Here is a 27736-nt window from a genome sequence, read left to right as displayed (position 1 = left end):
TCAGGAAACACACACAGCAGAATACTTACAAGAAGTAGCAGTAAAAGCTATAACAAACTGTGAAAAAAAATTCAAATGTCTAGTACACAGCTTGGTCACAGACAATGCTGCAAATATATCCAAGATGAGGAGAAATTATTTAGAGGAGAGTGACAAGAGTCCCAAGCTAATAACATACGGTTGCAGTGCTCATTTGATGCATCTCCTAACCAAATACTTCAGTGTTCCAGAAATAAAGGTTAATGTTGTTGAAATTGCAAAACACTTATGTAACAACCACTTTGCAGCAGCTGCTCTGAAAAAACAAGGGAGGAACCAAGCTAACTCTCCCACAAGATGTGCAATGGAACTCAGTAGTGGACTGTTTTGAGCACTATGTCAAGAACTGGCCTAATCTGATGACAGTTTGTGAACAAAATCGTGAAAAATAGATGGCACTGTCACAACCAAAGTTCTCAACATTGGGCTTAAAAGAAACGTTGAACACATGCTGAGTACCCTGAAGCCTATTACTGTAACCTTGAACAAAATGCAGAGAAATAGCTATTTTATTGCTGACGCTGTTGAAATTTGGAAGGAACTGAGTAAGATCTTAAAAAGAGAAATATGCAATGACAGAGTTAAATTACAAGCATTAAAAACAAGCACTATCTCCAGCTAATTTTCTTGCAAATATTCTCAATACTTGGTACCAGGGTCAAACCTTAACTGCTGAAGAAGAGGAGTTGGCTATGACTTGGACATCCAGAAATCATCCCTCTGTAATGCCAGCTATAATAAACTTCAGAGCTAAGGGTAAACCATTCAAGAAATATATCTTTGCTGATGATGTTTTAAAGAAAGTCACACCAGTGAACTAGTGGAAGTCACTTAAGCACTTGGATACAGAAGCTGTTGAAGTGAATTAGTCCACTTAATCTCACTTTTAACAGCAGTAGCTTCTTCTGCCAGTCTAGAAAAAAAAAATTCTTCCTTTGGACTAATTCATTCCAAACTGAGAAATCGTTTGGGACCTGAAAAAGCAGGAAAGCTTGTTTCTTTTCCAGATTATGAACAAAGAGGAAAATGAAGGTGAAGACGACTGAGTTAGCTGCAGAAGCCAATATTTTAAGTTTCTCATGTTGACCTGGCTGACAGTCAATTTAATTTTTGTTTTTTTTAAATAGTTCATTTAACTATTTTAGTTAAAAACAATTTTAACAAAAACAAACCTGATTTTAAAAAACGTCAATGTTTAAATTCAAAAATTCATATGCTTGTTTTGTTAAAATATTATATGTTTGCTGATGAAGAAAAAAATCCAGAATACATAGTGTTGTTGTTTTAGTTAAATAAAACAATTTAAATGTCTGTCTGGTGATGTTCTCCTCCTAATACAGCATGGCAAGAAAATCCTCCAAATATTAATGATTAACCTGTTGAATTGGAGACAGTTCACCTCCCAATGACTTCATAAATATCTTCTTCAGTTACCTTTGGTAAATGAAATAACCAAACAATCATTCATTTTCTGATATAGCTGAAAATTTTTCAAAATAAATCACTTAAAAAATGTATAGCATGTACCTTCTAAAAATGAAATCTACATCTATCTCTGAGTTGTGAAGAATATGTATTAAGGTTATAACAACCAACAAGAATGAACTTTTATGATTAAATCAAGTCTCCCTGACTAGTGATTTAAATCAAATCCACCCTGCTTAATGACTTTCCAATTTTTACTGTGGAATTAATTCTGCCCTTTGTTATAATCAGACAGCTTCCATGAATTCCCAACTGGTGTAACTGAAAGCCTAATTTAGCTCTGTACACACCTCTACCCTGATAGAACGCGACCTGATATAACACAAATTCAGATATAATGTGATAAAGCAGCGGGGAGCCCCAGGCCCTTTAAAGTGCCACCCGAGCCCCTCTGCTTTACCGCGTTATATCCGAATTCATGTGGAGCCCCAGGCCCTTTAAATCACTGCCCGAGTCCCACTGCCAGAACTCCGGCGGTGATTTAAAGGGCCCGGGGATCCCCACAGCTTCTGTAGCACCAGGCCCTTTAAATCCCTGCCGGGGCTCAGGCAGCTGGGCTCAGGTGGTGATTTAAAGGGCCTGGGGCTCTGGCTGCTGTGAGGAGCCCTGGGCCCTTTAAATCCCCGCCCAAGCCCCGCTGCCAGAGCTCCGGCTTTGATTTAAAAGGCCCGGGGCTCCCCTGCAGTGGCTGGAGCACTGGGCCCTTTAAATCCCCACCTGGGCTCTGGCAGCCGGGCTCGGGCGGTGATTTAAAGGGCCAGAGGCTCCAGCTGCTGAGAGGAGCTCCAGGCCCTTTAAATCCCCGCACAAGCCCTGCTGCCAGAGCTCCGGCAGTGATTTAAAGGGCCCAGGGCTCCCCGCAGCGGCTGGAGCACCGGGACCTTTAAATCACCGCTGGGGAAGCCAGTCCAGTCCGGCACAGCATACCAGCTCTTGCCGGTACACCGTACCAGACCAAGCCCAATATAATGCGGTCTCACCTATAAGGCGGTGAGATTTTTTGGCTCCTGAGGACCATGTTATATCGGGGTAGATGTGTATTTATATATTTGCTGAGGCCATCTTGTTTATCTCTAAATGGCAGAACTACAGTCCCAATCACAAGATGTAGAGCCAGAGCCTGAAGAGGGAATCAAAGATGATGTGACTGTACAAAGGAAGTCAGAAGAGATTTTGAATGATTACAGTACTGGAGATACCATGATAGCTGTAAAAACAGGTAATTGTATGGAAAAGCTACATTAACAATTAAGGTGCACTGTAATAATATGGATGTACTATTATTTTAGTTTCTTTACATGCAAGGTTGGCAGTCCTATACTAATACCAAATCACCAGTAATTAAGAGGATAGCTGTAATATGCAGCAATCATATATCATTGCAACAAGAAACTACAAGAGCTCTGATACTAATGCTCCCATTGTTACCATTCATTTTTGGAGTCATAGATACTACCATATCAAAGCTCACTTCAAGTTTATCTAGAGGTAAGCAATACATAAAATATTGGAATATTCTTAGTCTGTGATTAATAGCTACTGCTTCTAAAAAAGGTGCAATTTTCTTTAATTAAAAAACGTTAACAAAAATGTTTTTTTGCAACAAACTACTTTTACTTGAACATTTTTATGGAAATGGACTTTTTAAAAATTAATATTTCTCTTTAGAAAGTAAACAATGTAAATTTCACATTCATACTGTTATATGGCAATATTTTTTCTTACATAAAACAAGAAGATACTAAATCTGAAGAGAAAACCATGTACACTGTGTCCAAAATATATCAACATAATGAGCAGCAGTCAGGTGGTGATCATAAACCAGTGACCAATTCATCCAGTGTCAAGGCAGAAGAAAACAAAGGTTGCCTTCGGTAATTTATTTTAATGTTATTAATGAGTGAAACTGTGGTTCCATTGAAGTAAATGGAAGTTTTGTCATTGACTTGAGTAGAGCCAAGATCTCGCTGTCTGTGTTTATCTTAAATTATGCAGCAGAATGGTATATAAGATGAACCTGATGCCAGTCAAGAAATCAAAAATTGTCCTTGACATTTTACAAAATTCATACTGCTTTTTGATGTCCGTAGTAGCAAACTGCATTTTGAATACACCATGAAGGGTTATTTAATGGCTTCAGGGACAATTGCGCAAACTTAATGGTAGCTTTGTCTGTAGGATTGGACCCTTTCTCAGTACCACTTCAGACAATACATTGTTTAGCAACCTGAGTATGAATATTTCAAATTCAGAGAAAATTTTTAACAAAGAAAACGTAGTAAGTGGCTCAAAGGGATGGAATGTAAATCTTTTCTTTTTCTCTAAGGATTTTGGTTCAAATCTGTCCTGAGTTAGTATAGATTTTTACCATCTGAAGGTTATGCAGTGGCAAATGTGAAATGAGCTAGTTTTCTTAGTCCATTTCCCCTCTCTGGACAGATGTGCACGTCACAAAATCTGCCACTATAACTAGTACTAATTGGTAACCTTGTTGAAAGTTTCAGCAGGCAGATCAATTACTAAATGGACATGATATATGAATTACAGTTGTTAACGTGTTGGTAGGAGATAATATGGGGAACATTGCATTTCTGTTAGCTCTAACATACCTGATCTGCAGCGTTTTTTAAAGTGAAAGGAAAGAGTGCAACTGACTTCATCAGGATGTGGATCAGGCTGTAGATATATACAGAATTTCAGTCCCTTGGGTTACCAGCCAACACCTTTCAGAAGAACTGAAGGGAACATATGCTGTATATAGTGGCATTATTTGTGTTTCCAAAGGAAGTAGCATATTTTATTATGAGCCTATACATTGCCTGGAGGTGCCAAGAATTTAATTCAAGAGCTTCAAATAGTGTAGATTCATACCCAAAAGCAGTGAAATGTTACAAATAAATAAAACAAAACACTATGATCTATCATGCATAAAATAGTTTGTATTGTCTACTAACACTAAAGAATGATCTAGATGTAGAGGTTTTGCTCAATGTTTATAAACCCCTTCAGTTCTTATTGAATCTTCAGTCCTTCTGGGATTATTTCAGCCCCATAATGTTTATAGGGACTTAGTTACATTCTGACAGTTGCCCACATTTTATATTGCCTCATGAATTCAAGTGACCAGTCAGTTGTGTCAGAACTATTTGTTTCTCAGAAATATTGAATTATTCCAGTGTAATAAGTAAAACTCTAAATGCAGTTTATTAAGGTCCTGATTCTACCAGTTTTCCTCAGCTTTACTGTGTTAGTTTGGGCCTGCCTTCCTGCCAAGAATATCTTACCATTTTAAGCCCCAATCCTGCAAAAATTTAAGCAATTGAGTAGTGCCATTCAATGTATAAAGTTAAGCACATGCTTAAATCTTTGCAGGACTGGGGCTTTAAGGTTCAACCTGTGCGGTTTTTGTATTAACAGGAATATACAGTAGTAATGCTGAAATATGATTTTGTAATGTCTAATACAGGGGTCCCCAACGTGGCGCCCATGGGGGCATCTAAATGCGCCCGCGTCCTGGCCAGCGGTGGAGCACCCGCCGAAATGCCGCTGAATTTCTGTGAGAGGCGGCGAGGCCAAAATGCCGCAGAAATTCGGCGGGTGCTCCACCGCCGCCACGGTCCTTCGTTTGGCGCCCGCCAGACGAAAAGGTTGGGGACCACTGGTCTAATACTTGTTATAAACTAATCACAACAAAACTAGATACAAGTTTGTAATGTATGTAGGGATAAATTAATAAAGTTTTCTTTTAACCTTTTAGACAGGTTTATTTTAGTAAAATCTAGTCTTCTCAAAGACAAAAATATTTTCAGCTTGTTTCAAATACAGTAACTCTTCACTTAACGTTGTAGTTATGTTCCTGAAAAATGTGACTAAGCGAAACGATGTTAAGCGAATCCAATTTCCCCATAAGAATTAATTATCAGAGGGGTAGCCGTGTTAGTCTGGATCTGTAAAAGCAGCAAAGAGTCTTGTGGCACCTTATAGACTAACAGACGTTTGGGAGCATGAGCTTTCGTGGGTGAATACATCCGACGAAGTGGGTATTCACCCACGAAAGCTCATGCTCCCAAACGTCTGTTAGTCTATAAGGTGCCATAAGAATTAATGTAAATGGTGGGGGGGAAGGTTAGGTTCCAGGGAAAAAATTTTCACCAGACAAAAAACTATATAGTATATAGATACACACAGTATATGTTTTAAACAAACAATTTAATACTATTCACAGCTATGATGATTGTGAAGCTTGGTTGAGGTGGTGAAGTTAGAGGGTGGAAGAGGGTGGGATATTTCCCAGGGAATGCCTTGCTGCTAAATGATGAACTAGCACTCGGCTGAGCCCTCAAGGGTTAAAACGTTGTTAATGTAGCCTCTCACACAAGGCAGCACAAACACAGGGGGAGGGGAGACAGCGTAGCAGACAGAGACAGACACACACCTTGTGTGTGGGAGAGAGCGAGAGATGCATACTGCCCCTTTAAGTAAGCTGACCCACTCTTAAGTGCATTGTCTTTTTAATTGGATCATGAAGTTGAGGCACCAGCTGCTGCCCCAAGCTCTTTATGTCTCTCTCCCTCCACGTCCCCTCCCTGCTCTATATGGAGAAGGGGTAAGCGGGGTGCAGGAGCAGGGGGAAGGGGGACACCCTGACATTAGCCCTCCCCTTCTCTCCCTGCAGAGCAAGCAGGAGTCTCTGGGAGCAGCTCCAAGGCAGAGGGCAGGAGCAGCACATGGCAGTGGGGGGAGGGACAGCTGAACTGCCAGTAATTGATAGCCTGCTGGGCGGCTGCAGCATAGGGAACTTAGGGGAGTGGGGAGCTGATAGGGGGGCTGCCAGTCCACCCTGGCTACAAGCCCCCACCAGCTAGCTGCTACGGGCTGCTCTTCCTGCAGGCACTGGACAAAGCAGGCAGCTGCCAAACCACGTTAGAGGGGAGCATTGCACAACTTTAAACCAGCATGCTCCCTAATTGATCAGCAATGTAACAACGAAACAACGTTAACAGGGACGACTTTAAGTGAGGAGTTACTGTATATTCTATATATGTTAAATATTTAAGTTTAAAAGCTTACATATTAAAACAGTTCTGTTTTTGATAATACCCAACATGTGTTAGGTGATACACAGATTACTAAAAGAGACAGGGGCACTGATCCTGCATGTGGGGCTCCACATGGGTAGATCACAGTGCCCATGCAGAGCCTCGTTTACTTCAATGGGGCTGTACATGGACACTGGGGTCTGCCTGCCAGTAATAGATTCAGGGGCTAAATAACAACAAGACACAACAAATGGAAACAAAAAAATTAAGGGGTGGTTAGAGGAAGAGAAAAAGAAGTTCTAACAAAAAGGATCATGTGGTTGCTTAACTAATTAAATTCATGAGGAAATATTAATAGCCTATGTAATTTCTTGTTTGTTTTCTTTTTTTAGCAGCATAGAAATGATAAGCAAAACATCTGCACTCTAAACAAGCAGAAATGGAAAGCAGTTCTAAAATAACTACTATATGATTCCTCTGAGTAATGTTCCGAAAGGGTAAAGCAGCTAATGAGTTACATGTCGTTGAGGAAGCAGATTGTTCAGCTATATGAAGTCAGGCAGATATTAAAGCTTTCAGAATGTGTTTTATAATTTAAAGTTTTTTTATGTTGTTCATACTTCCTGTTAATAATTTTAGAATGACGAAAAAGCTCCTGCGAGACATCTGCAAACAGCAAAAATTATACATGACCCCAAGTTTGAATGATACACTATATTTACATTATAAAGGTAAGCCACACACACACACACACACACACACAAAAATCACATTTCAGAATTATTGTTCTAACTAGCAATATAGCAGGGGATCTGGATAAGGTTCATTGAGGGAAGGTATCTGAAAATTGTATTAGAAATATAATTTAATTTGATGGGAAAATTTAATTAGGGGTGGAGCTGAGTCAATAGCAATGTACAAAAGTACTTCAGCATCAGTGTTAAAGCCTGATCCTGGAAGATCTTGCAGCTTCCATTAAATTCACCGGGAGCTGAGGATGTTCAATGTAGCGTAGGATAAGATTCTAATGACCAAGGCTAGCGGATTCAGCAACAACTTTGATTAATTTTGTGGCATTTGTGTATCAGCCAGTTATGTGATTCTTCATTTAAAGACAACAAATTTAAAATTGATATAAGGAAATGCTCGTTCTTTACACACTGTTTAGTCAGCTGTGATATTCATCATCAGCTGAAATCAATCGGATTTATGGCTTTTTTGGAATTTTGAGAGAGAGTTTATATACATATATGAAAAAAACCCAGCACATGTAGCTACATGAGCTGGCTAGATAGGCAAAAAATACTAGGGTTATTATGCCTCATGGTTAAGGTTATACTACTTTCTGTGGGGGTTAGAAAGCAATTTTTTCTGTTATGATAAAATATTGCACTGTTGCCTAGGTGCCTTTTTGGAGTGTTTTCAACTTATTTTGAAACATGCCAGTATTGGAGGCAAGATACTGAAACTGAGGGAGTACTGACATGTATTGGTTTGACAATTTTGATGTTGCTACAGACAACCAGTTAATCTAAATTTGAATCTTACTCTTTTAAATGTACTTTTAACTTCTAAACTGTGACCAACAATATTCATGAAAAACAAGTTACTATAAATTAAGGAGGGATCTAGGTGGCACATTGAATCAAAACACTAGCTTCTCACTTCTAAAGACTTGGTTTAAAATATTGGTCTTGAATATCTCATGAGCAAAAATGAACCTTATTCCTTCTTAAATGTTCTTTTAGAAAAAGACTGTTTTTCAGCTACAGGATCCTATGTACTGATGCATAAAGAATGCCCAGAAAAAAATATATAAGCACATTGCATTCACATACCATCAGTTTTATTATTAGTGAACAATACCCAAATGTGGATACTTCACTTTCTGCATTCTAGTATTAATAAAGGGAAAAAAGAGTTCCTAGAGCTAATGTGAATGGTGCCCTTTGTTGTCTTTAAGGACATTTTTATGTGGTATAGCCAGGGGCGGCTCTAGGAATTTGGCCGCCCCAAGCACGCCGGCATGCCGCGGGGGGCGCGCTGCCGGTCGCCGGTCCCGCGGCTCCGGGGGACCTCTTGCAGACGTGCCTACGGAGGGTGCGCTGGTCCCGCGGCTCCGGTGGAGCATCCGCAGGCATGCCTGCGGGAGGTCCACCCAAGCCACGGGACCAGCAAACCCTCCGCAGTCATGCCTGCGGGAGGTCCACCGGAGCCGCGGGACCAGCGGACCCTCCGCAGTCATGCCTGGGGGAGGTCTGCTGGTCCGCGGCTCCGGTGGACCTCCCGCAGGCATGACTACGGAAGATCCGCTGGAGCTGTCTGCCGCCCTGCCGGCAAAATGCCGCCCCAAGCACACGCTTGACGCGCTGGGGTCTGGAGCCGGCCCTGGGTATAGCTAGCCTTTCCATAACAGCTTAAAAGTGGTTATATATATGACATGCTAGTCTCTAGAGAGCCCATCTCCCATTTAGTGGCACTATTTGTGCCATTATGCCAACATATTTTCTTTGACATTTAAAATCATTACCTTTGTAAATCTTTAAGCTTCCTTTCTGATGGGCCTGATTCTTGAAGTCACTGGGAGTTTTGCCATTGACTTCAATGGGAGCAGTTCCTAGATTCCAAAGCCAGAAAAGACCATTGTGATCATCTAGTCTGACCTCCTGTGTAACAAAGGCCATAGGACTTCCCTGAATTAATTCCTGTTTGTTTGATTCTAATCTTGATTTTAAAATTGCCAGTAATGAGAATCCACTACAACCTTTGATAAATTGTACCGGTGGCTAATTACACTTGTAGCAATTAGTTTATTTAATCATTTTATAGAGATTTATTGTTGTGACTAAGTATAATTAATTATAATGTGTGATGGTCAGGTTTAAGTATGATAGGATCATAGGAGTATAAGATTGACAAGCCTGCATGAGCGATGAATGTGTATTAGATATATAAGCAAAGTAAAGCTATAATACTAGGCCTACACGCTAAGCTGAAATCTTACAGGCCTCAGCCATACTGGGCCTAAAGACAGTTGACATAAGTAGGTGACCCAGAAATAATCCTTAACCAGTAAAGTTACAGGATTACTGTAAAGAATGTGCTAATGGGTAATGTTTGGGAAAACAACCACAACAATAAATCTTCTAAGAAATTATTAAATACACTAATTGACTACAAGCCCCCTTCTTTGATGGGATGAATATTATGGAAAAATAAGAAATTCATCACACGCAAATTATATATCAATAGGAAGCAAACACTATAATTCACTACAAATATAATTTAAAACTTGTATATGTTTAATTAAGGGCTAGTAGTTTCTTCATATGGAAGCTGGGGGGATTGATACAGTGTTTCTACAGGCTGTTGGTGATGTACAGAAACATATGGAGGTTCTGGTACTTGATATGGTTTTATGCTATGTATATCTTCATAAATACTCTCTACTGTGACTATGGATACTGCTGCTGGATTAATTGTGGCTTGACGAGGGATAGAAACAGGTTGGACTGAACCAGGCTGGTCTCTGTGCATTTCTTCGCTTAAAGTCCTAATCTTTCCTCCCATATAACCTAAGGCAAAAATAATGCCTGTAGTGAGGATACTTTGGACAACAATCCATCCCTACAGGGGTGGTTAATACTGCATCCGTTCCATCTAATAATTTGTTCAATGTTTGCTTTGCTTGATCCATATTACTAATTTCAATTAGATGCCAATTTTTCCTTTCTAACACCTGTTTTAGCTGTAAATCTAATGGTCATATGTGTACAGAATACCGTGCTGGGTATTGCATGGGCTCTTTCAGGTTTTGTATATGTGTTGGTGATTGTAACATTGATTATCTGTTTAGTGAAACTTATAATATGGACAACATTCCTTATTTGTGACTGTGTTTGTGGCCATTGTATTAATTCTTTGTGTGCTCCTAGGGAGTCTCCAGACCTAAGAAAATCTCCCAGGGTCACTCTCACCCCGCTGATTTTAAAACTGTAGCTTCACAGGTGACAGACTCACTCACTAGGGACACTGTGGTTTAACACAGAACTATTGATCACTATGTCAATTCAATTGAAATACTGTAAAAGCTATACCCTCACTGTCATGGATCACAGGTTACATCAGCATCATTACTTAATTTTTCTCTATACTCATTTTCAGCCAATCTCTTCTTATTTAAACCCTGTTTTCTGCAGGATTTGACCGCCTTGAGAATCTTGAAGAGTATACAGGATTAAAGTGTCTATGGCTTGAATGCAATGGTTTAACAAAAATTGAGAACCTGGAGGCTCAGACAGAGTTGCGCTGCCTGTACTTGCACCTCAATTTAATTAATAAAATTGAAAACCTGGAACCCCTGCAAAAGCTGGATTCGCTCAACCTCAGTAACAATTATATCAAGATTATTGAAAACCTCTGTAAGTATTTCTAGTGTAGTGTTTCATTTATGTTGTATTCATTTTTCCATGCATCAACTTACTAATTACTAGTGATCATATTTTGCAGGGTTTTTTTAACTGGGTTAAAATATTTGCAAAAAGTGCAGAAGCAATTTCAGGGAGGCTTTTGGATGGAAAGTCAAACCTATGTGTTTAAAATTTAAATTTTGGAGGGGTTAATTGATCAAAAGAACAGGTTTTACAGTTACTGACAGTGATGACTTGAACAATTTATATAAAGTTATTCCTTATCTTGGAATACCTACTGAATCCTTTGATTTCATTCCTCTTTACCTAGCACTTTTTCATTTGTGTTTTAAGTTGGATGTGCACTAGTGGCCAAGGACATGATAGCCAAATCTTTCCTGACTACAGAGGAATTTATGCCATGTTGAGGTAGCTACACTTGACATGATAAAGAGGGATTTCTGTGCACCACCACTTGTGTGTTTTAGAACTAACTTGAAATAGTGGCTCTTGCTTCTGTGTAATTGACTATTTCAAAAGATAAATATGCATTTAAAACATACTCAGGCATTCTAGGCTTTGTGATAAAGAAACAGAAATGGTGTGGGGGGGAAAGGCTTGAAAATACATTGCCAGACATCAAATATATATGAAACAGTCACAAAGTGAAAAATAGTCATGATATTTAAAGCAGCAGTTTTCTACTCTGTCCAGAAAATTCTCCTTGCACAGAAGGCTGTGAATTAATTTTCCTTTCATTGTATTGTTATTGTCCAACAGCTTGTCTGAGTGTTCTGCACACTCTGCAGATTGCTCACAATAAGTTACAAACAGTGGAAGACATACAGCACCTGCAGGAGTGCCCAACCATCTGTGTCCTTGACCTTTCTCACAACAAGTTAGATGATCCAAATATTCTAAATATCCTGGAGACCATGCCTGATTTGGTAAGCAAAATATACATGAGGATTTTGTATATGTTCACCTACATGAGTTAGAGACAATAGCCTCATTAAATTGTCTTATCAGAGAGAACCCAATACACAATAATAGTAGAACTTCATCTTCATTAGACGAAGGTGTTTTAGAGAAAAAGTATATGGTTAGTAGCACTGGGCAAATAATTGAATTTTTGGTTCACTGAAAAAGTCACATATCGTTTTGGGTTGAACAAAATGTTTTGCCCAAAAATGATACATTTAGACATCAGGTGTTTTTGGTTATTTTTAAACACACAGCTCCCCCACCCCCTTTTTTAGTTTTTAGTTAAACCTAGCTAAAATTCAAAATAAAATGTTTCAACTTCTTTGGAATAATTTTTCCTCATCTGAAACTGTTCACTAAATTCAACCCAAATTCATAAACAGTTTCAGTCAACCTGAAGCTGCATTTTTCGGCAAATAAAGTATTTTCCCCCAAAAATTCACCCAGCTCCATTGATTTGTTATAGTCTCTAAATATTTTCTCTGATTCTTCCCCTGAACTTTTAAAAGAAGTTCCATAGATTATTTGAATTCTAGGGAAAAAAACTAAGTATTGTACAGTTAGAAAAGCTCCAAATTGTTGTCAAAGACCCTTATTGTAATCTTAATGCTACCTACTGTAGTCTCATGGACATTTTTTTCTCTGTATTGTATGTGCAAGTTTGGTTTCTTTGTAAAAACAAAGATAGCCCTGATGAGATGGAAAATAATTTTTATACTGTAATTTAAACTGAACCTTAACTACCAAAAAACTGCTTGGAGATAGCTAGATTGAATAGGAAATTAGTAAGATTAGGTCTGTGATTATCAGCAAATACTACTGTAGCAATTTTTAAAAAAATTAAATGTTATTATTAATGCAAGTTTGTCCATGATTGGAGGTTTTCCCCATGTTGTTTGCATTCTGGGGTATATCACTCTTTTTTTTTTAAGCCTCTTGGGTTCACAGATTATAGAGAAAGTGCCTATCAGGAGTTAATTTTTACCTCTTTTTTAAAAACTATGTACCTTGCTTTTATAGCGTGTGCTGAATTTGATGGGAAATGAAGTGATTAAGAAAATTCCTAATTATAGAAGGACACTTACTATTCGACTAAAACAGTTAACATACCTGGATGATAGGCCAGTTTTTCCAAAGGACAGGTGAGAAATAGTGAAGTCTTCTTTACATAGCAATGCAGATTAAATACTAATTATCACACATTCCATTTTTATCAATATTTTTGTCATGCATGGAGAAGAAGAATGTGACCAAAGTAAGGCATCCCAGGATAAGAGGGAAGGCCCTTTTGTTTATGAGTAACTGGTTAAAAGGCAGAAAACAAAGAATAGGAATAAATGGTCAGTTTTCAGAATGGAAAGAGGTAAATAGTGGAGTCTCCCAGGAGTCTGTTCTCAGACCAGTGCTGTTCAATATATCCATAAATGATCTGGAAAAAGGGGTAAATCAGTGAGGTGCCAAAATTTACAAATGATAAAAAATTACTCAAGATAGTTAAGTCAAAAGCAGACCGTGAAGAGTTACAAAGGGATCTCACAAAACTGGGTGACCGGGTAACAAAATGGCAGAAGAAATTCAGTGTTGATAAGTATTGCACATTGGAAAACATATAATCCCAGCTACATGTACAAAATGATGAGGTCTAAATTAGCTCTTAACTGTCAAGAAAGAGATCTTGGAATTCTTGTGGATAGTTCTCTGAAAACTTCTGCTCAATATCCAGCAGCAGTCAAAAAAAGCAAACATGATGTTAGTCACCAGTAACTGCACACCGCACCATAGTAACTCTAGCTCAGGAACCAACCCATGCAACAAACCTCGATGCCAACTCTGCCCACATATCTACACCAGTAACACCATCACAGGACCTAACCAGATCAGCCACACCATCACCGGTTCATTCACCTGCACGTCCACCAATGTAATATATGCCATCATATGCCAGCAATGCCCCTCTGCTATGTACATCGGCCAAACTGGACAGTCTCTAAGGAAAAGGATAAATGGACACAAATCAGATATTAGGAATGGCAATATGCAAAAACCTGTAGGAGAACACTTCAACCTCCCTGGCCACACAATAGCAGATCTTAAGGTGGCCATCCTGCAGCAAAAAAACTTCAGGACCAGACTTCAAAGAGAAACTGCTAAGCTCCAGTTCATCTGCAAATTTGACACCATCAGCTCAGGATTAAACAAAGACTGTGAATGGCTTGCCAATTACAGAACCAGTTTCTCCTCCCTTGGTTTTCACACCTCAACTGCTAGAACAGGGCCTCATCCTCCCTGATTGAACTAACCTCGTTATCTCTAGCTTGCTTCTTGCTTGCATATATAAACCTGCCCCTGGAAATTTCCACCACTTGCATCTGAAGAAGTGGGTATTCACCCACGAAAGCTCATGCTGCAGAACGTCTGTTAGTCTATAAGGTGCCACAGGATTCTTTGTTGCTTTTACATGGTGTTAGGAACCATTAAGAAAGGGATAGATAATAAGACAGTAAATATCATAATGCCACTATAGAAATCCATGGTATGTCCACACCTTAAATACTGTGTGCCGTTCTGGTCGCTCCATCTCAAAAAAGATATGTTGGAATTGGAAAAGATACAGAGAAGGGCAACAAAAATTATTAGAGATATGGAACAGCTTTTGTATGAAGAGAGATTAAAAAGACTTGGACTGTTCATCTTGGGAAAGAGATGACCAAGGAGATATGACAGAGGTCTATAAAATTGTGACTGGTGTGGAGAAAATGAATAAGGAAGTGTTATTTAGTCTTTCACATAACACAAGAACTAGGGGGCACCCAATGAAATCAATAGGCAGCAGGTTTAAAACAAAGGGAAGTATTTCATACAGTGCAGTCAACCTGTGGAACTCATTGCCAGGGGATGTTGTGAAGGCTAAAACTATAACAGGGTTGAAAAAAGAACTAGATGAGTTCATGGAGGATAGGCTATTAGCCACGATGGTCAGGGATGCAACCCCATGCTCTGAGTGTCCCTAGCCTCTGTTTGCTAAAAGCTGGGAGTGGAAGACAGGGGATGGATCACTCTTTGATTGCCTGTTCTGTTCATTCCCTCTGAAGCACCTGGCATTTGCCACTGTTGGAAGGCAGGATACAGGGCTAGATGGACCCTTGGTCTGACCCAATGTGGCCAGTCTTATGTTCTTATGACCATAGGTTATAAGTGGGGATAGGTGGCCTTGTGTACACTAGTATCTTACAGTTAAGAGCTCTGCATTCTAAATTCTTAATATAAGGAAACACAATATCTTCCTCAGAATGGGGTATATTCCTATACATAATTGCTTTTCTCCATAATCAGTAGCCCAAACTCTGCTCATGATGTCAGAGTGCTAGCACAGAAGGCATAAAGATCAGAATTTGGGACTTATTTAAAATTTTACTAACAAAAGATGCAAACTCTGTTGTTGTAATCACTAGCCTTTACAAACTTGTGTTCCTTATCTGTTCTGTTTCACCTACAAAATATCTGTACCTTACATAGCAGTCCTTGCTGCTCAGGGAAGCATTTTTTCTGATGCTCATCTGCTCAGTAACTTTTCTTCTCTTGCAAATAGACATTTGAAGGCTCCCTTTCCTCATGAACACACTGTGCCACTGTATTTACAAAACTATGTTACAGTGGTCTTGTCTATTGTCATTAGAGCCTGTGCAGAAGCCTGGGCCATGGGTGGGCGTGAAGCAGAGAAGAGTGAAAGGGAAAAATGGGAGACCAGGGAGAGAAAGAAGATCCAAGACAGCATTGATGCGCTAACAGCGATCAGGCGAAAAGCTGAAGAGAAGAAAAGACAAAGAGAAAAGGAAGAAAGAGATATACTTAGAAAGTGTGAAAATAGAGGCACAACAGAGGCCCAGGAAGGTTTGTGATAAGCTTTTGGATAAAGCTCCTGTTTCTCTCTGCTTTAAGTCTAATTGACATTCTAACTGCCTAATATTACCTTACTTTGACATTACTTTTTATCAAGCAATGATCAGTGCACAAAATTCTCTTCTTATTTTCATGAGTGTACATCCAGAGTAATTCTACTGACTTCAGTGGAGTTACAACAGTATATGTCTGTAGAAAATGAGAACAGAATTTGACAAGTTGACTATAGCTTAGACGATTTAATGCAGCCCTGATGCTGCAATAATAAAGATGATATCTTACACTGATCTAAAAGACAAGGTGGGTTAGGTAATATCTTTTATTGCACTAGCTCCAGTTGGTGAGAGAGAGAAGCTTTGGAGTTATACAGGTCTGGGAAAGGCACTCAGAGAGTACCAACACCCACCTTGTATCTATAATATCCTAGGACTGACACAGCTACACCAACACTGCATAGAAAGTGATTTTAGAAGGAATCAAGCAGTTATTTTCCCCATATATTGATATTTTAAAATAAATCAATATTCCCAAAGGTTCCTAAATACATTAAGGTAAAAAGGATCTTTAAAAAAAACCAGACAGTTTTCTGTCCGTATCTCAGCTATCATTCTCTACTATATTAATTGACAGTCAGGACTGGAGCCTGTAACTTATCAGCAGTCACTGTTATGCAAGCTGTGTGTGGATGATTTTAACAACTCACTTCACTTTCTGCCATCTCTACACCATGGAATCTCCTTCCACATTACTTAACATAAGCAGTGTATGAATAGTAAAACTTCCCAGCTGAGACTTCGGGTAACAGCAAATAGGTTGCAAGATGGCCAAAACACCGCCCACAAGCCAAGTGTAGCCAGAGTGTTTGCCTACAAAGCATATTTTCAGGGATCTACCCACTGATTAAAATTTTAGAGATTAGAGGCAGTTTTGCAACAAATAGATGAGATCTCAGAGTTATGAAATTTATGTAAGGAACTCCCTCTTTGGTTCTTATCCAGAAAAATGCTGAACCATGTACTTAATTTCAGGTACATAAGTAATCCTTTTGAAATCATTGGCTTAAATTCAAATACTTAAAGTTAAGCATTTGCTTAAATGCTTTTCCTGGATCAGCTCTTTTGACTGGGCACTGGCAGATGGGCAAACCACTTGCACAACATGTCTATAGCACCTGAGAGATATTGATTCCTGAATGACAGACCAAATAGAAAAGAGCTTTTTGGTGTGTGTTTGAGAGCTAAGGGTGAAGACCATATATTACAGCCTGAATACTCTTACCCTGCAAGAACTTGCTCTACTGCTTTACTTTTATTGACTTTCCTACTGCTTTAGGAGAGGTTCCACCCACAAGTTACAGCAGCGATGTGACTAACAATACTTCAGGGATTTCAAATGCTTCTGACGAGACAGAAACTCAGAAGATTAAGAAATTTGTAAATGAAAGCATGGAGGCCCATGATGAAGTTTTAGCTGAAACATCAAGTAAAGAAGAGCTGGATCGCCTGCATACTAACGTTACTGGTAACATTCAGAAGGATGGGCAAGAAGCTAATTCTCACAAATACCCAAATTTCAGTACTAATGAAGAAGGTAATGTATGCTGTAAAGAGCCAAACAGAAGTGAAGAGAAACAGATTGATGAGCCAAACTTTTTGCTGATATACATCCCCAGTGACCTGATTGAATTCATTGGGGTTGCCTGGGATGTAAGAATGAGGAACTTGGCTTAGCATCTTTCCACAGTATGAAACTGAGGAAAATGGAGTTTTGGGTAACATGGCATTAAACACCAATAAAGTTTTTTTTAAAAAGGGGGAAGGGGGCTGATACTTTGGTGCCTTTATAAGTGAAACAATTGCGTTGACCTACATTTCAATTTCTTTCTTTCAAAATGCAAAAATCAACTTATATAATTCAAAGGCATTCACTGGTATGATGTAAAGACAGAAAAGTGAGATACGGCTGGATTGGGTGCAAAACTTTGGAAATCTATAATGAAAGAAAAGATTCATCATGTCGGGTCTAATAACACTTTCCTAATCTTAAAAATTTCTCATGTACTTTGGACCTAATTCTGCAAGTTAGACATACTCTTATATTTTCTAACACATTGAGTTTCATGAATGCAGAAAAATCCAAATTTCCTTGGCATAGACAAGGCCAGAGACTGGAGATAAGATGAATTTAGATCAGTGATAGCTTTGAATATCAGAAGGGAGACAGACCTGAATTAGGGACTTAACAGACAAATAACTGACTAAATATTTTTCCTTTTTCCTTAGCGATACTAGTAGGGAATATGGCTACCGAAGGTGCCCTGGTTACTGAACTGGATGAGTCTGCAGAAACAGAGCAAATTAAACTGGAGATACCAGAGAAGCTTTTCATTGATGTATGTATTAGGGCTGAGTATATAATCATTTGTTTTGTATTTTGAGGGATCCAAATTTAGATCACATCTGTTGCCCACAAATTCACTCCTCTTATATACTGGCTAAACAATTGTGTGAGGCCCAGGTTTTGTAGAAACTTTTCACTGCCAACAAAAATTCCCTGGAAAAAAATATGAAGGACAATGCAACATCTCCTGCTAGGAACTTCATGGCATCTGGCGAGGTTTTCTGAAGTTCCCTTGGTAAATTTCTTGACACATCTTCCACATCTCATCTGCTCTGTTGCAAATAGTAGTTCTAAAGTCAAACTCTTTAGAACTCTGAAATCTACTTTCATTTTGTAAAAAAAAAAAAAAAAGTTTTCAATTTTAAAAACATCTCAATTACAATATAATTATTGTATTATTGTATTGTATTATTACAATTCTCATTGGGAAAAAATGTATCCAAGAGTTAGCCAAAACCCAAATCTAATGTACAATGAAAAATATAAACTACTGAACAAAAAATTATGAGGAATAAATAGCCACCCAGCCATTTTGTATACATATTATTTGAGTCTAGAGCAATAGGTAATCCTTCAACAATAGTTATATTTAAAAAAAATAAAGAAATATACATTAGCCAATATATATAATGAAAGATTACCAATCTAATACCCTTTTTCTGTTATTTGGGCCCTGAGTATGTAGATAATTATAGTTACTTATTTGTTTAACTTTAAGGATATGAGTAATCCCACTGAAAAAAAATCTCTCTATATGTAATAGCATAGAGAATCTAAAGTAACCAAAAAAGAAAAAAAATCATTTTTAAACTTTAAGGGATGCAGATTCTGCCCCTACTGACAAACCCAGAATTCTGAAATTATTATTTTTCAAAGCACTCTCTCTGTTCTCTTATTTAGAATCAGGATGCAGTAAATTGTGTTTTATTAGCAATGTATCTTTTAATTGTCTTTTAGTTTCTCTTTCCCTAAGGGGGGGGGCACTTTTTGCCTTGGTGGAATGCTCGCTACAATGTACTCCCACTGGTTACTTTATACTTTATCCTTCTGTGAATATTTGCTGGATCAAGCCCTTAATCTGCAATTTGTATGGTATCAGTTTAGAGTGCAGATTTTGAAGCCACTCAAAAACTAGCTTAAAAGCAATCTCAGTATTGTGTGCACCCTCACTGGGAAAATCACCTGGGCTATGAGTCGGGCCCTACCAAATTCATGGCCATGAAAAACACGTCATGAACTGTGAAATCTGGTCTCCCCCCATGAAATCTGGTCTTTTGTGTGTTTTTGCCCTATACTATACAGATTTCATGGGGGAGACCAGCATTTCTCAAATTGGTGGTCCTGACCCAAAAGGGAGTTGCAGGGGGGTCACAAGGTTATTTTAGGGGGGTCATGGTATTGCCACCCTTACTTCTGCACTGACATCAGAGCAGGGCGGCCGGAGAGCAGTGGCTGTTGGCTAGGTGCCCAGCTCTGAAGGCAGTGCCACACCACCAGCAGCACAGAAGTAAGGGTGGGAATACCATACCATGCCATCCTTACTTCTGCGCTGCAGCTGGCAGTGGTTCTGCCTTCAGAGCTGGGCTCCCAGCCAGCAGCCGCTGCTGCTCTCCAGCTGTCCAGCACCGAAGGCAGTGCCTCCACCAGCTGCAGCACAGAAGTAAGGGTAGCAGTTCTGCAACGCCCCCTACAATAACCTTGCAAAAAAACCAAACAAACTTCTTTTTGGGTCAGGACCCCTACAATTACACCACAGTGACACTTCAGTTTTAAATAGCTATAATAATGAAATTTACCATTTTTTAAATCTCATGACCATGAAATTGCCCAAAATGGACCATGAATTTGGTAGGGCCCTAGCTATGAAGGATTTCTTTTCATGGGGCTACCTGTCCGCAGATCAAGCCCCTTTGCAGTTGCCCTCATAGTTGGTTAAAAAGTATTCAATACCATTCTCATGAATTTGTTTCATTCAGATTGAGAAAGATATGTTTAAAAGAACTCAGTGATGCATGAAAAATAAAAATAGGTACTATAGCTTCCTCCTAAAAAAAGGGTATAACAACGTCTTGTTGCATGAGTTTCCTTTGACTCTTAGGAGACATTCATCTCTGAGCTATACAGACAAAGAAACAAGACCGAGATAAAATGCTAACAAATGCCAGTGCCCTACAGTTCTCTATTCTGCAGCTGTTTTCAGAATTGCTCAACAGTAGAGACACATTCTGGCAGCAACATCCAATACTCGTGCTACTGCACTCATCAGTGACATCAATAGGAAGGACAGTGATGAGACCAGTGGAGAGAAGCTCTACCAATAGTACAATACCCAGCACTCCTGCCATGGTGTTTACAGTGGTACTTAGAAGTGACTTAAGTAGGAAGGATAGAGGGAACCCTTTGCAAAGGGGCTGTGCCAGTGCCAGCCAGCAGATCCCTTTATCCTGTAGCAGTTCCACATCATTTTATCAACCAGTAACAAGCAGGAAGAGCAGGGAGTGTGGGAGCCTAGAAGCTCCAGCAGCAACCCCCTTCATTTTTAAAAATTAATCTGTGCGTTCTATTGCTTCAGTATTGCCAACCTCAAGAGATCAAAAATCACGAGTTGGACCCAAAAATCATGAGATTTAAAAAAAATCAAATCAAGTTTTTTGGTCAGTCTTTGGATTTTTAAACTCCCCTCTACTACTCTGCCAATGTGTGTGAGATAATGTGAGGTTGAAGAGTTAACCTTGAACTTACGTAAAAATGCATGCCTCTCCCTGGGTGCTCAGATGGAGACTCCACTTACCCTTTCCTGACCTCTATGCGAGGGGAACTGCCATCCATTTCCTATTATTGTGTTGGCTCTCTCCTCTCTTAGTTTATTTCCTTTGATAAAAGAAGGGCTGAATGGTAAATCGTTTGAGAACACTCACATGTAGAATTTATATTACTTTTTCACGTTGCTGAGTCATGGATATACATATTACAGACCTTTCCATTGACTTCTGCTTTCTGAATTTAGCTGAGCGGGGTGCAGAGGAGTGTCAGGAGATGGGGGGCTCCATTCTGTTATCTCTGTTGTCAACTGGCTTGTAAATTCCTTTGGGTCACTTATCCCTCTTGTGTAGTACCCTTATATGACCTAGGTACCACTGTGCTTTAACGTTGGCTGCATAGGGGCCGGTACCAGCGGCCTCGTCTTACCAGTATGCCATACCAGCCCACTTTCACCCCTGCATAGTAGTGCAATAAAAGAACAGGTGACTAATCAATATTAGCTAATGGGCAGCTAACGAGTAACCAGCATCTTTAGGGAGCACAGTGTTATGAAAATATTTGTAAATGATCTTATATAACGGCAGTGTTTGTGTGCAAAAATGTAGGTCAGTCATTCATATAAGCAATAATTTCATAGTAAAAGCAATACGGGATTGGGTGAGCCTTTTGCAAGAAGCTACACTTCCCTCACTCCCACCTGCCTTCCATTCCTCATAGAGCTTACCCAGAAGCCATGCTGCTATTACATCCCCCCACTTTAGTTGCAGATGACCACCTCTGAGAGGAATAGATGTCACAAAAGGGGAGTGGAGTAGGAAGCAGCATTAACATTTCTATGTAGAAATCTCTTGGGTTTGAGCAGCACATACGCAGTGCAGATGTTCCCTGGAGAGCCCCAAATCAGCCTATGCCCTAGAGATCCCCCCCTACCTGACAGTGGGCATGTAGATGGGTTTCTGTGGGCTGACATGCAGGAGTGAACACTGCTTCTTCTTCTTCACTATCTTTTTAGAGCTGTCCTATCCTTTTCTCCTTCCTTCCTCCTGCATGGTAGTAGAGTGGATTTGGCACTCTAAACTATTGCTAGCCTGATTTTGGAAGCAGATATTCTATTCCATACTAGGCATGCATTTGAAAGACAAGGCTGCCATTTTGGAGGGGGGACACAATTGTGGGGAGTTCTAATTCGAGTGTCTGTTTTAAAAGTTTTGCTTCAGAGCTCAGGTTTCAAATAGGGTTTTGCTTTTTAGGAGTTAAAAATTGCTTATACGGTTGATAAGCTATTTTGTGATCTTCTTCAGGAACTGCCTGATTTAGAAGATGTGGATGTTAGTGAATTCTCACCAGTAGAGGAAAACTCAATCAGAAAGGTGAGCTTCTTGCTAATTATTCTTATCAGGCTGGTGCTCTTCTACTCACATTTACTAATACGTTATAATATGTACAATAAAGTACAAATGGTGCATTTCTGTTCGAGAGGTGAAATAGTGATTTAATTTATAAAATGTGATTGGCAAAATTTACCAGCACATTCTCTATACATTAAAACGATGAGTTGCATGTTACCTTTCAATTTGAATTGCCACATTATCACACTGTAACAATAAAAGGATAGTAATGTGAAACCTAAATAAGATGAACCTCTTAAGAGTGTATTGTATTTCATTTTTACTTATAAAATGTAAAAGAATGATATACATTTACTGTAATGAACTGGTTTGATTGACAAACTGCCCTCTACCGAATAAAATAAGAAGTTCTCAATTGGATTTCGTAGGCCCAATGCTGCAAACAGCCATAAGATATAGTCTTATTCTGCTCTGTTGGTAGGAGCCTGCAGTTAGTTTTAAACCCACAGTTGCCAATGAGATTCCAAATGAGCAAAATGTGCAGCATAGTGGCAGCTGTCAAGTCCCAGGTGAATGTCAATTTTTATAGTATTACATATAAATGATACAATATGGTATTTTTCTGTCCTGGTGTTATATAGAAGCTATTAATATTGGCTTAATTGGATACACTATATAACTAGATACATTAAAATTGGAAAGCTACCTAAGAAAATATTTCTCATCACTAGTCACCTCCCCATTCTTCAGTCACTTATACCCAGGGGATGGCAACAATAGAAGCACCTTCAGAAACTTTCCAGAATTTTTAGTCCCCCTTCACATGAGGCAGGAGTCTACTTTATGCAATCTTAAAAGGACCTTTGATTCGCTTATAACAGAAAAATCCATGTGGTTTTTTCTTCTCCTCTGGACTTGAATCTGGAAACATAGAAAGAATTTATTTGGGAATGCTCTAATCCTCAATTAATAATTTGTTCTGATGCAAATACTTGACCAGATCTACTATTTGGTCAGCTTGCACTGCATTTTAATCTGTTAGAATAGTGCCATCTTGTGAAAGAAAGACTCAGTACACATTTGTACAGGCAGTGCTGGGGAATGAGACACAATCATTTACGCATAGTTATTGAGGTTAACAGCTGACAGAAAATCAAATAGGGAGAAAAACTAGCAAGATTGCAGCCTTAGACTGTAACTAGTCCCATGTGTAATTTTCCATGCTGGCTTCATCCCTTCCTTCTTTACATGGACCCTTGGGAGTAAGCCCACTCCCCAAAATTTTCCCTCCTGCAAAGAATAAACATTCATCAAAAGGATGTCCAGTTTGTATTTAGCTTAATAGCCCTCCATCCATAGAAATCAAAACTGCGGTTCTCAGCCCAAATTTACCCCCATTCTTGTATGTGGGACTGGCATAGGTAAATGGCTCTTTCAGGGCCCCCCACTGCACTGTATTGATCCCACATCACCTGTCCCTCCAGGGGAAGAGGAGGAAAATCAGGAGCAGGAGGGATCCTTGGGCACCTGCCTCCCACAGCACACTGTAACTCACCCACAGGTGCTAATGGAGGGTCCCTACCAGGATCATCCTCAATTTGTCCACCCTCCCTCACTTGTCCCTGGATTAGGGGAAGCCAACCAGCACTCTGACTCCAGCAGAGCTGAAGCCAAGTGCAAGATAAAGGCTGTCATTCAGACACAAACCCCAATGGAGAGCACTTCCAGGAGGGCCCCACAGGGTCACCCTGGGGCTGCCACAGTACCCTAGCTCTGATCAGAAGTCCCAATGGAGATCCCATGCTGCTGCTCTGCCTGTAGCCCCAAGTGTACCCTGGTCTTGTTCCATGTAATCTCTGCCCCCTGACATCATGTGACTTCTGAGCTTTGATGCAAATGACCTGACTTAGAGCAGGCTGAATCCCTGAGGAGCTGGGATCAGGGAGCCAGCCAACTTCCCCGTGGCCCAGGAATGGGCCAATCGGAACCACTGGAGACAGGCAAGAGAGCCTGACAAGACTGCCAGAAATACTGCATGAGAACCTCTCCCCTAAGGCTGAAAAAAAGCACAGGGCCCAAGAAGTCCCACTCCATAAGTGGGACAGGCACAAGTAACCTCAACTGCTTTGCCATTTATACAGCTTTGATTTGTTTTGATTGTTTTAATTAAAAAATCTGAAAGACATAATTTATTGGTACTTCAATTTGGTGACTGACTCCTGGCATACATTAGAAATTTATATTCTTTAAAAACAAAAAACAAATAGTTTTTTATGAATAGTTTCTGATCATTTTAGTTAGCGGCGGCATCTAGAAAGTTTTATAGGCTGTAGATCCTCCAACATTGAAAACTGCTTAATCAAGTGTGCCTCCTGAACTGTAATTAGTTTATGACATGCCAGTTAAGACTGATGTCTGATAACTGATTGGGGGAAAAATCAGCTCTTTTCCACCAGGCAACCCTGATATTTCTGCTTTCCTTGGTCTCTGTATGAAGTGGATGTTGCGTGGGGAAGCAGGGTATTAAAACTGAGAACTGTCTCCTGGATCTAAAAGCAGAAGTTTGCCTTTGAATTGTAATAGTCCATCCCTTAGTGGCTACTTCAGTAGTAACAGATTATTTTCAATTATGTTGTCTACCTTTATAGCAAGCATGTCATCCAAAGATTGAAATCATTTCTGAAGTGAGTGATGACAAGGACTCTGCTTCAGAGGAAAACAAAACCTTATTTGGGGACTCAATAACCGAAGAGATCCCAACAGCCATCTTTTCAAATATATGTAAGGTACCTGAAGACAGTCAAAGGGAAACCACAAGACTCCTTGTAGAAGGTTTAGCAGAGCCTTGGAGTCCAGAGAGAGACTTAGAGATCAAAGTCAAACAAGCCAAACCTTTGAAACCATTGATACAAGAGATTATTGCTGAACCAATGGATGAGATACTGACATCAGCAGCCTACAGTAAAGTGGATGACCTAACCCCAGAGGAATTGGACAACAAAGACAGTCACATCAAACCCTCCTGCCCTGGTAAGATTATAACAGAATTTAAAAGGGGGGACAAAGCAGGTAAACAAGCGGGGAAATGGAGATGATGGCTGTATTTTGAAAGAAGGAGTTTGTTCACCCATTGTCAGTGACTTTAGCTAGTTAGGACTTGGGGAAAGAAGGGACTGAGGAAATCCCTGAGTGCTCTCTTCCCCCAAGTTTGTTATACCCTACTGGGATCCCAGTAGGTTGAGACAGAGTATTTTTCTGTGACTATTTCCATGCAAATGTTCATAGTAGGTTTCAATAATTGGGATTTGTTTCTTTTTCCAGTAATAAAGATGATTAATCACAATTTCACTTGTCTTCATGCTTTAACAGAGAACAGCACTGAGGACAAAATGGTGCAGTGCCTGGCAGAAAATGGAGGATCCCCTCATAAACCACAACAAGATAACGAGGACATCGAGTATGGGTTAGATTAAGTGATGAATAAAAATGGACCAAATATGGAATACACCATCCAGCCCACTATTTGTGGTTACTCCTACAGTGGGTCCCTCAGTAAAACACCTGAAAATACACTTTGTGTGATGTCATTCATCAAATGACTGCCTTAATATAGGAACTTTGTGTTCTATCACAAAGTCAGCCAGTCATGGCCAACATAACCGTATAGCTCTCTGCAGCACTACATTAAAGTCAAGTATTTCTGTGAATGATGCCAGACAAAACTGTGCCACACTGCTATGCAGAAGAGAGGGGCTAATTGCCAGCTTACCCACCAGTACCAAGTGCATTGTGGTCTGATTTTCAAAGGTGCTGAGCACCTATAGCGCCCATTGCAGTCAATCACTTGTGAGCGCTCAGTACCTTCAAAAAATCAGGTCAGTAATGTTTAAAGGTTGAATTCAGGTTTCTTTTGAGAAGTTATTTCTTTCAAAAAATAGGGATGTTAAATGTTTCATTTATTGCTGTAGTTTTAATCCACTGTGTTACATTTATTTTTGTTCGGTCTAAAGAAAATCCGGTTATTAAGGTGTTGCATTGTTAATTTGTACAATATCCATGTGTGTATATTCCAGCAAATACTTACCAAACGTGCTCACTGAAAATAAAGTTAGTTTGCTTCTTAGTAGGATACGTTAAGATTGTAAAGTTCTGATATTCATAATTATATGCAGAAAGTGTACAGAAATACTGTGTTCCTGCATGCAAATTATGGGTGGACATTTTTGCACACAGAGTTAGGGCCACTTGAACCTAACTTATCAAAGAACTGTGATGAAGATGCACCCCCACATCACACTTCTATACATGGAACAAGTCTCAGCCCCGAGAATTAAGACTTTTCAGTTCATTTTTAAAAAATTAAAATAGATTAAAATATTTACCTGCTAGGGACGTCTGAGATGAAGAGGGCACACAATATTGTTGTTGGTAGGCTCTCTCTAAACTGCCCAAATTCTGGGACTAGCTCCACAAATCTTTTAGGGAAATAACAAGTCAGTCAGCAACAACAGGCCTGAAGTTTCTACTATTATGTTGGAGGCCAGAAGAAAGCTGTACCGAGGGGAACCATTTCTTCTGTTCTAGGCTTCTCTTTTACCCTGTAGTGGCAGCCTTGTGCCAAAATTAAGTGTGGGCTCAGCTGAGACTCTGAGCTCTGTCCCCTCCTCATTCAGTACTGCTGAACACTAGGACAGGACTGCAGGAATTTATGCAAGGGGTTCACTCTAGTGCTTTGCTTCCTTTGTGCCATTGTAGAGGGGAAGTTTGGGAGAACAACCAGTGGAAACACAATTTCATGGATCCACTTAGCTCATGGCCTCCAAAATCTATGTGGTTAAATTCCTTCTTCACCCCCACACTCCCTCTGTACCTCACCACACACATTGAATTGCTGCATAAGGTGATTCCCTTGCAAATCCCAATCTGATGAAGCACTACACCCAGCTAATCAGAAACAGCTAAGTTCCTCTTATGAGTTGAGGTGGCAGAGCACCTAGAAATCCTATAATAGGAAATTAAAAAAGAGGGAGAGGGAGAGATTGCTAGAAACTCCAACCAATTCCTCCACATACCACCCTGTGAAAAGCATTCCCACTTTCAGTGATTGCACATGTCCCATCCACTTCAGGTGTGTGTGCACTTCCAGTTCACCCAAGCTGGCTAGTTTTTCCTCATAATGGTAGCCACTGTAGCGTCCATGAATTCCCCACTTGCTTGTGCTTCTAAGCTGGTGGTATAAAGGGGAGGGGCCTCCCTGACCTTCTCTCAGTTCCGTCTCACGACCTATGGCCGGGTAGAGTGTGTGTACCTGCTCACACAAATTCCTGAATCGGGTGTCCTCAAGTGGTATTTGCAAGGCTGCAACCTG

At 39.8% G+C, this 27736-nt stretch overlaps 1 protein-coding gene across 3 annotated transcripts in view; it reads left to right on the top strand.

The window, feature by feature from the left end:
* DNAAF1 (dynein axonemal assembly factor 1) overlaps window positions 1-25940 on the top strand; it is a 33633-nt gene extending 7693 nt beyond the window's left edge. For 2 of the 3 annotated variants that reach the window (XM_039503528.1, XM_039503526.1), the window contains exons 3-14: window positions 2609-2743; window positions 3260-3398; window positions 7203-7294; window positions 10763-10984; window positions 11753-11919; window positions 12977-13098; window positions 15633-15847; window positions 17189-17446; window positions 18139-18248; window positions 22321-22389; window positions 25017-25398; window positions 25738-25940. In XM_039503528.1, coding sequence (XP_039359462.1) covers window positions 2609-2743; window positions 3260-3398; window positions 7203-7294; window positions 10763-10984; window positions 11753-11919; window positions 12977-13098; window positions 15633-15847; window positions 17189-17446; window positions 18139-18248; window positions 22321-22389; window positions 25017-25398; window positions 25738-25841 — 2015 coding nt within the window. In that variant the 3' untranslated portion in view covers window positions 25842-25940. The remainder of the gene's footprint in view (window positions 1-2608; window positions 2744-3259; window positions 3399-7202; window positions 7295-10762; window positions 10985-11752; window positions 11920-12976; window positions 13099-15632; window positions 15848-17188; window positions 17447-18138; window positions 18249-22320; window positions 22390-25016; window positions 25399-25737) is intronic. The other variant, XM_039503527.1, reaches the window with a different exon arrangement.
* Window positions 25941-27736: the final 1796 nt, after the last annotated feature.

Source organism: Mauremys reevesii, linkage group 16 (assembly GCF_016161935.1).
Source record: "Mauremys reevesii isolate NIE-2019 linkage group 16, ASM1616193v1, whole genome shotgun sequence".
Taxonomy (NCBI): Eukaryota; Metazoa; Chordata; order Testudines; family Geoemydidae; genus Mauremys; species Mauremys reevesii.
Note: the sequence above shows the minus strand (reverse complement) of the source record. Positions and strands in the feature narration are given on the sequence as shown.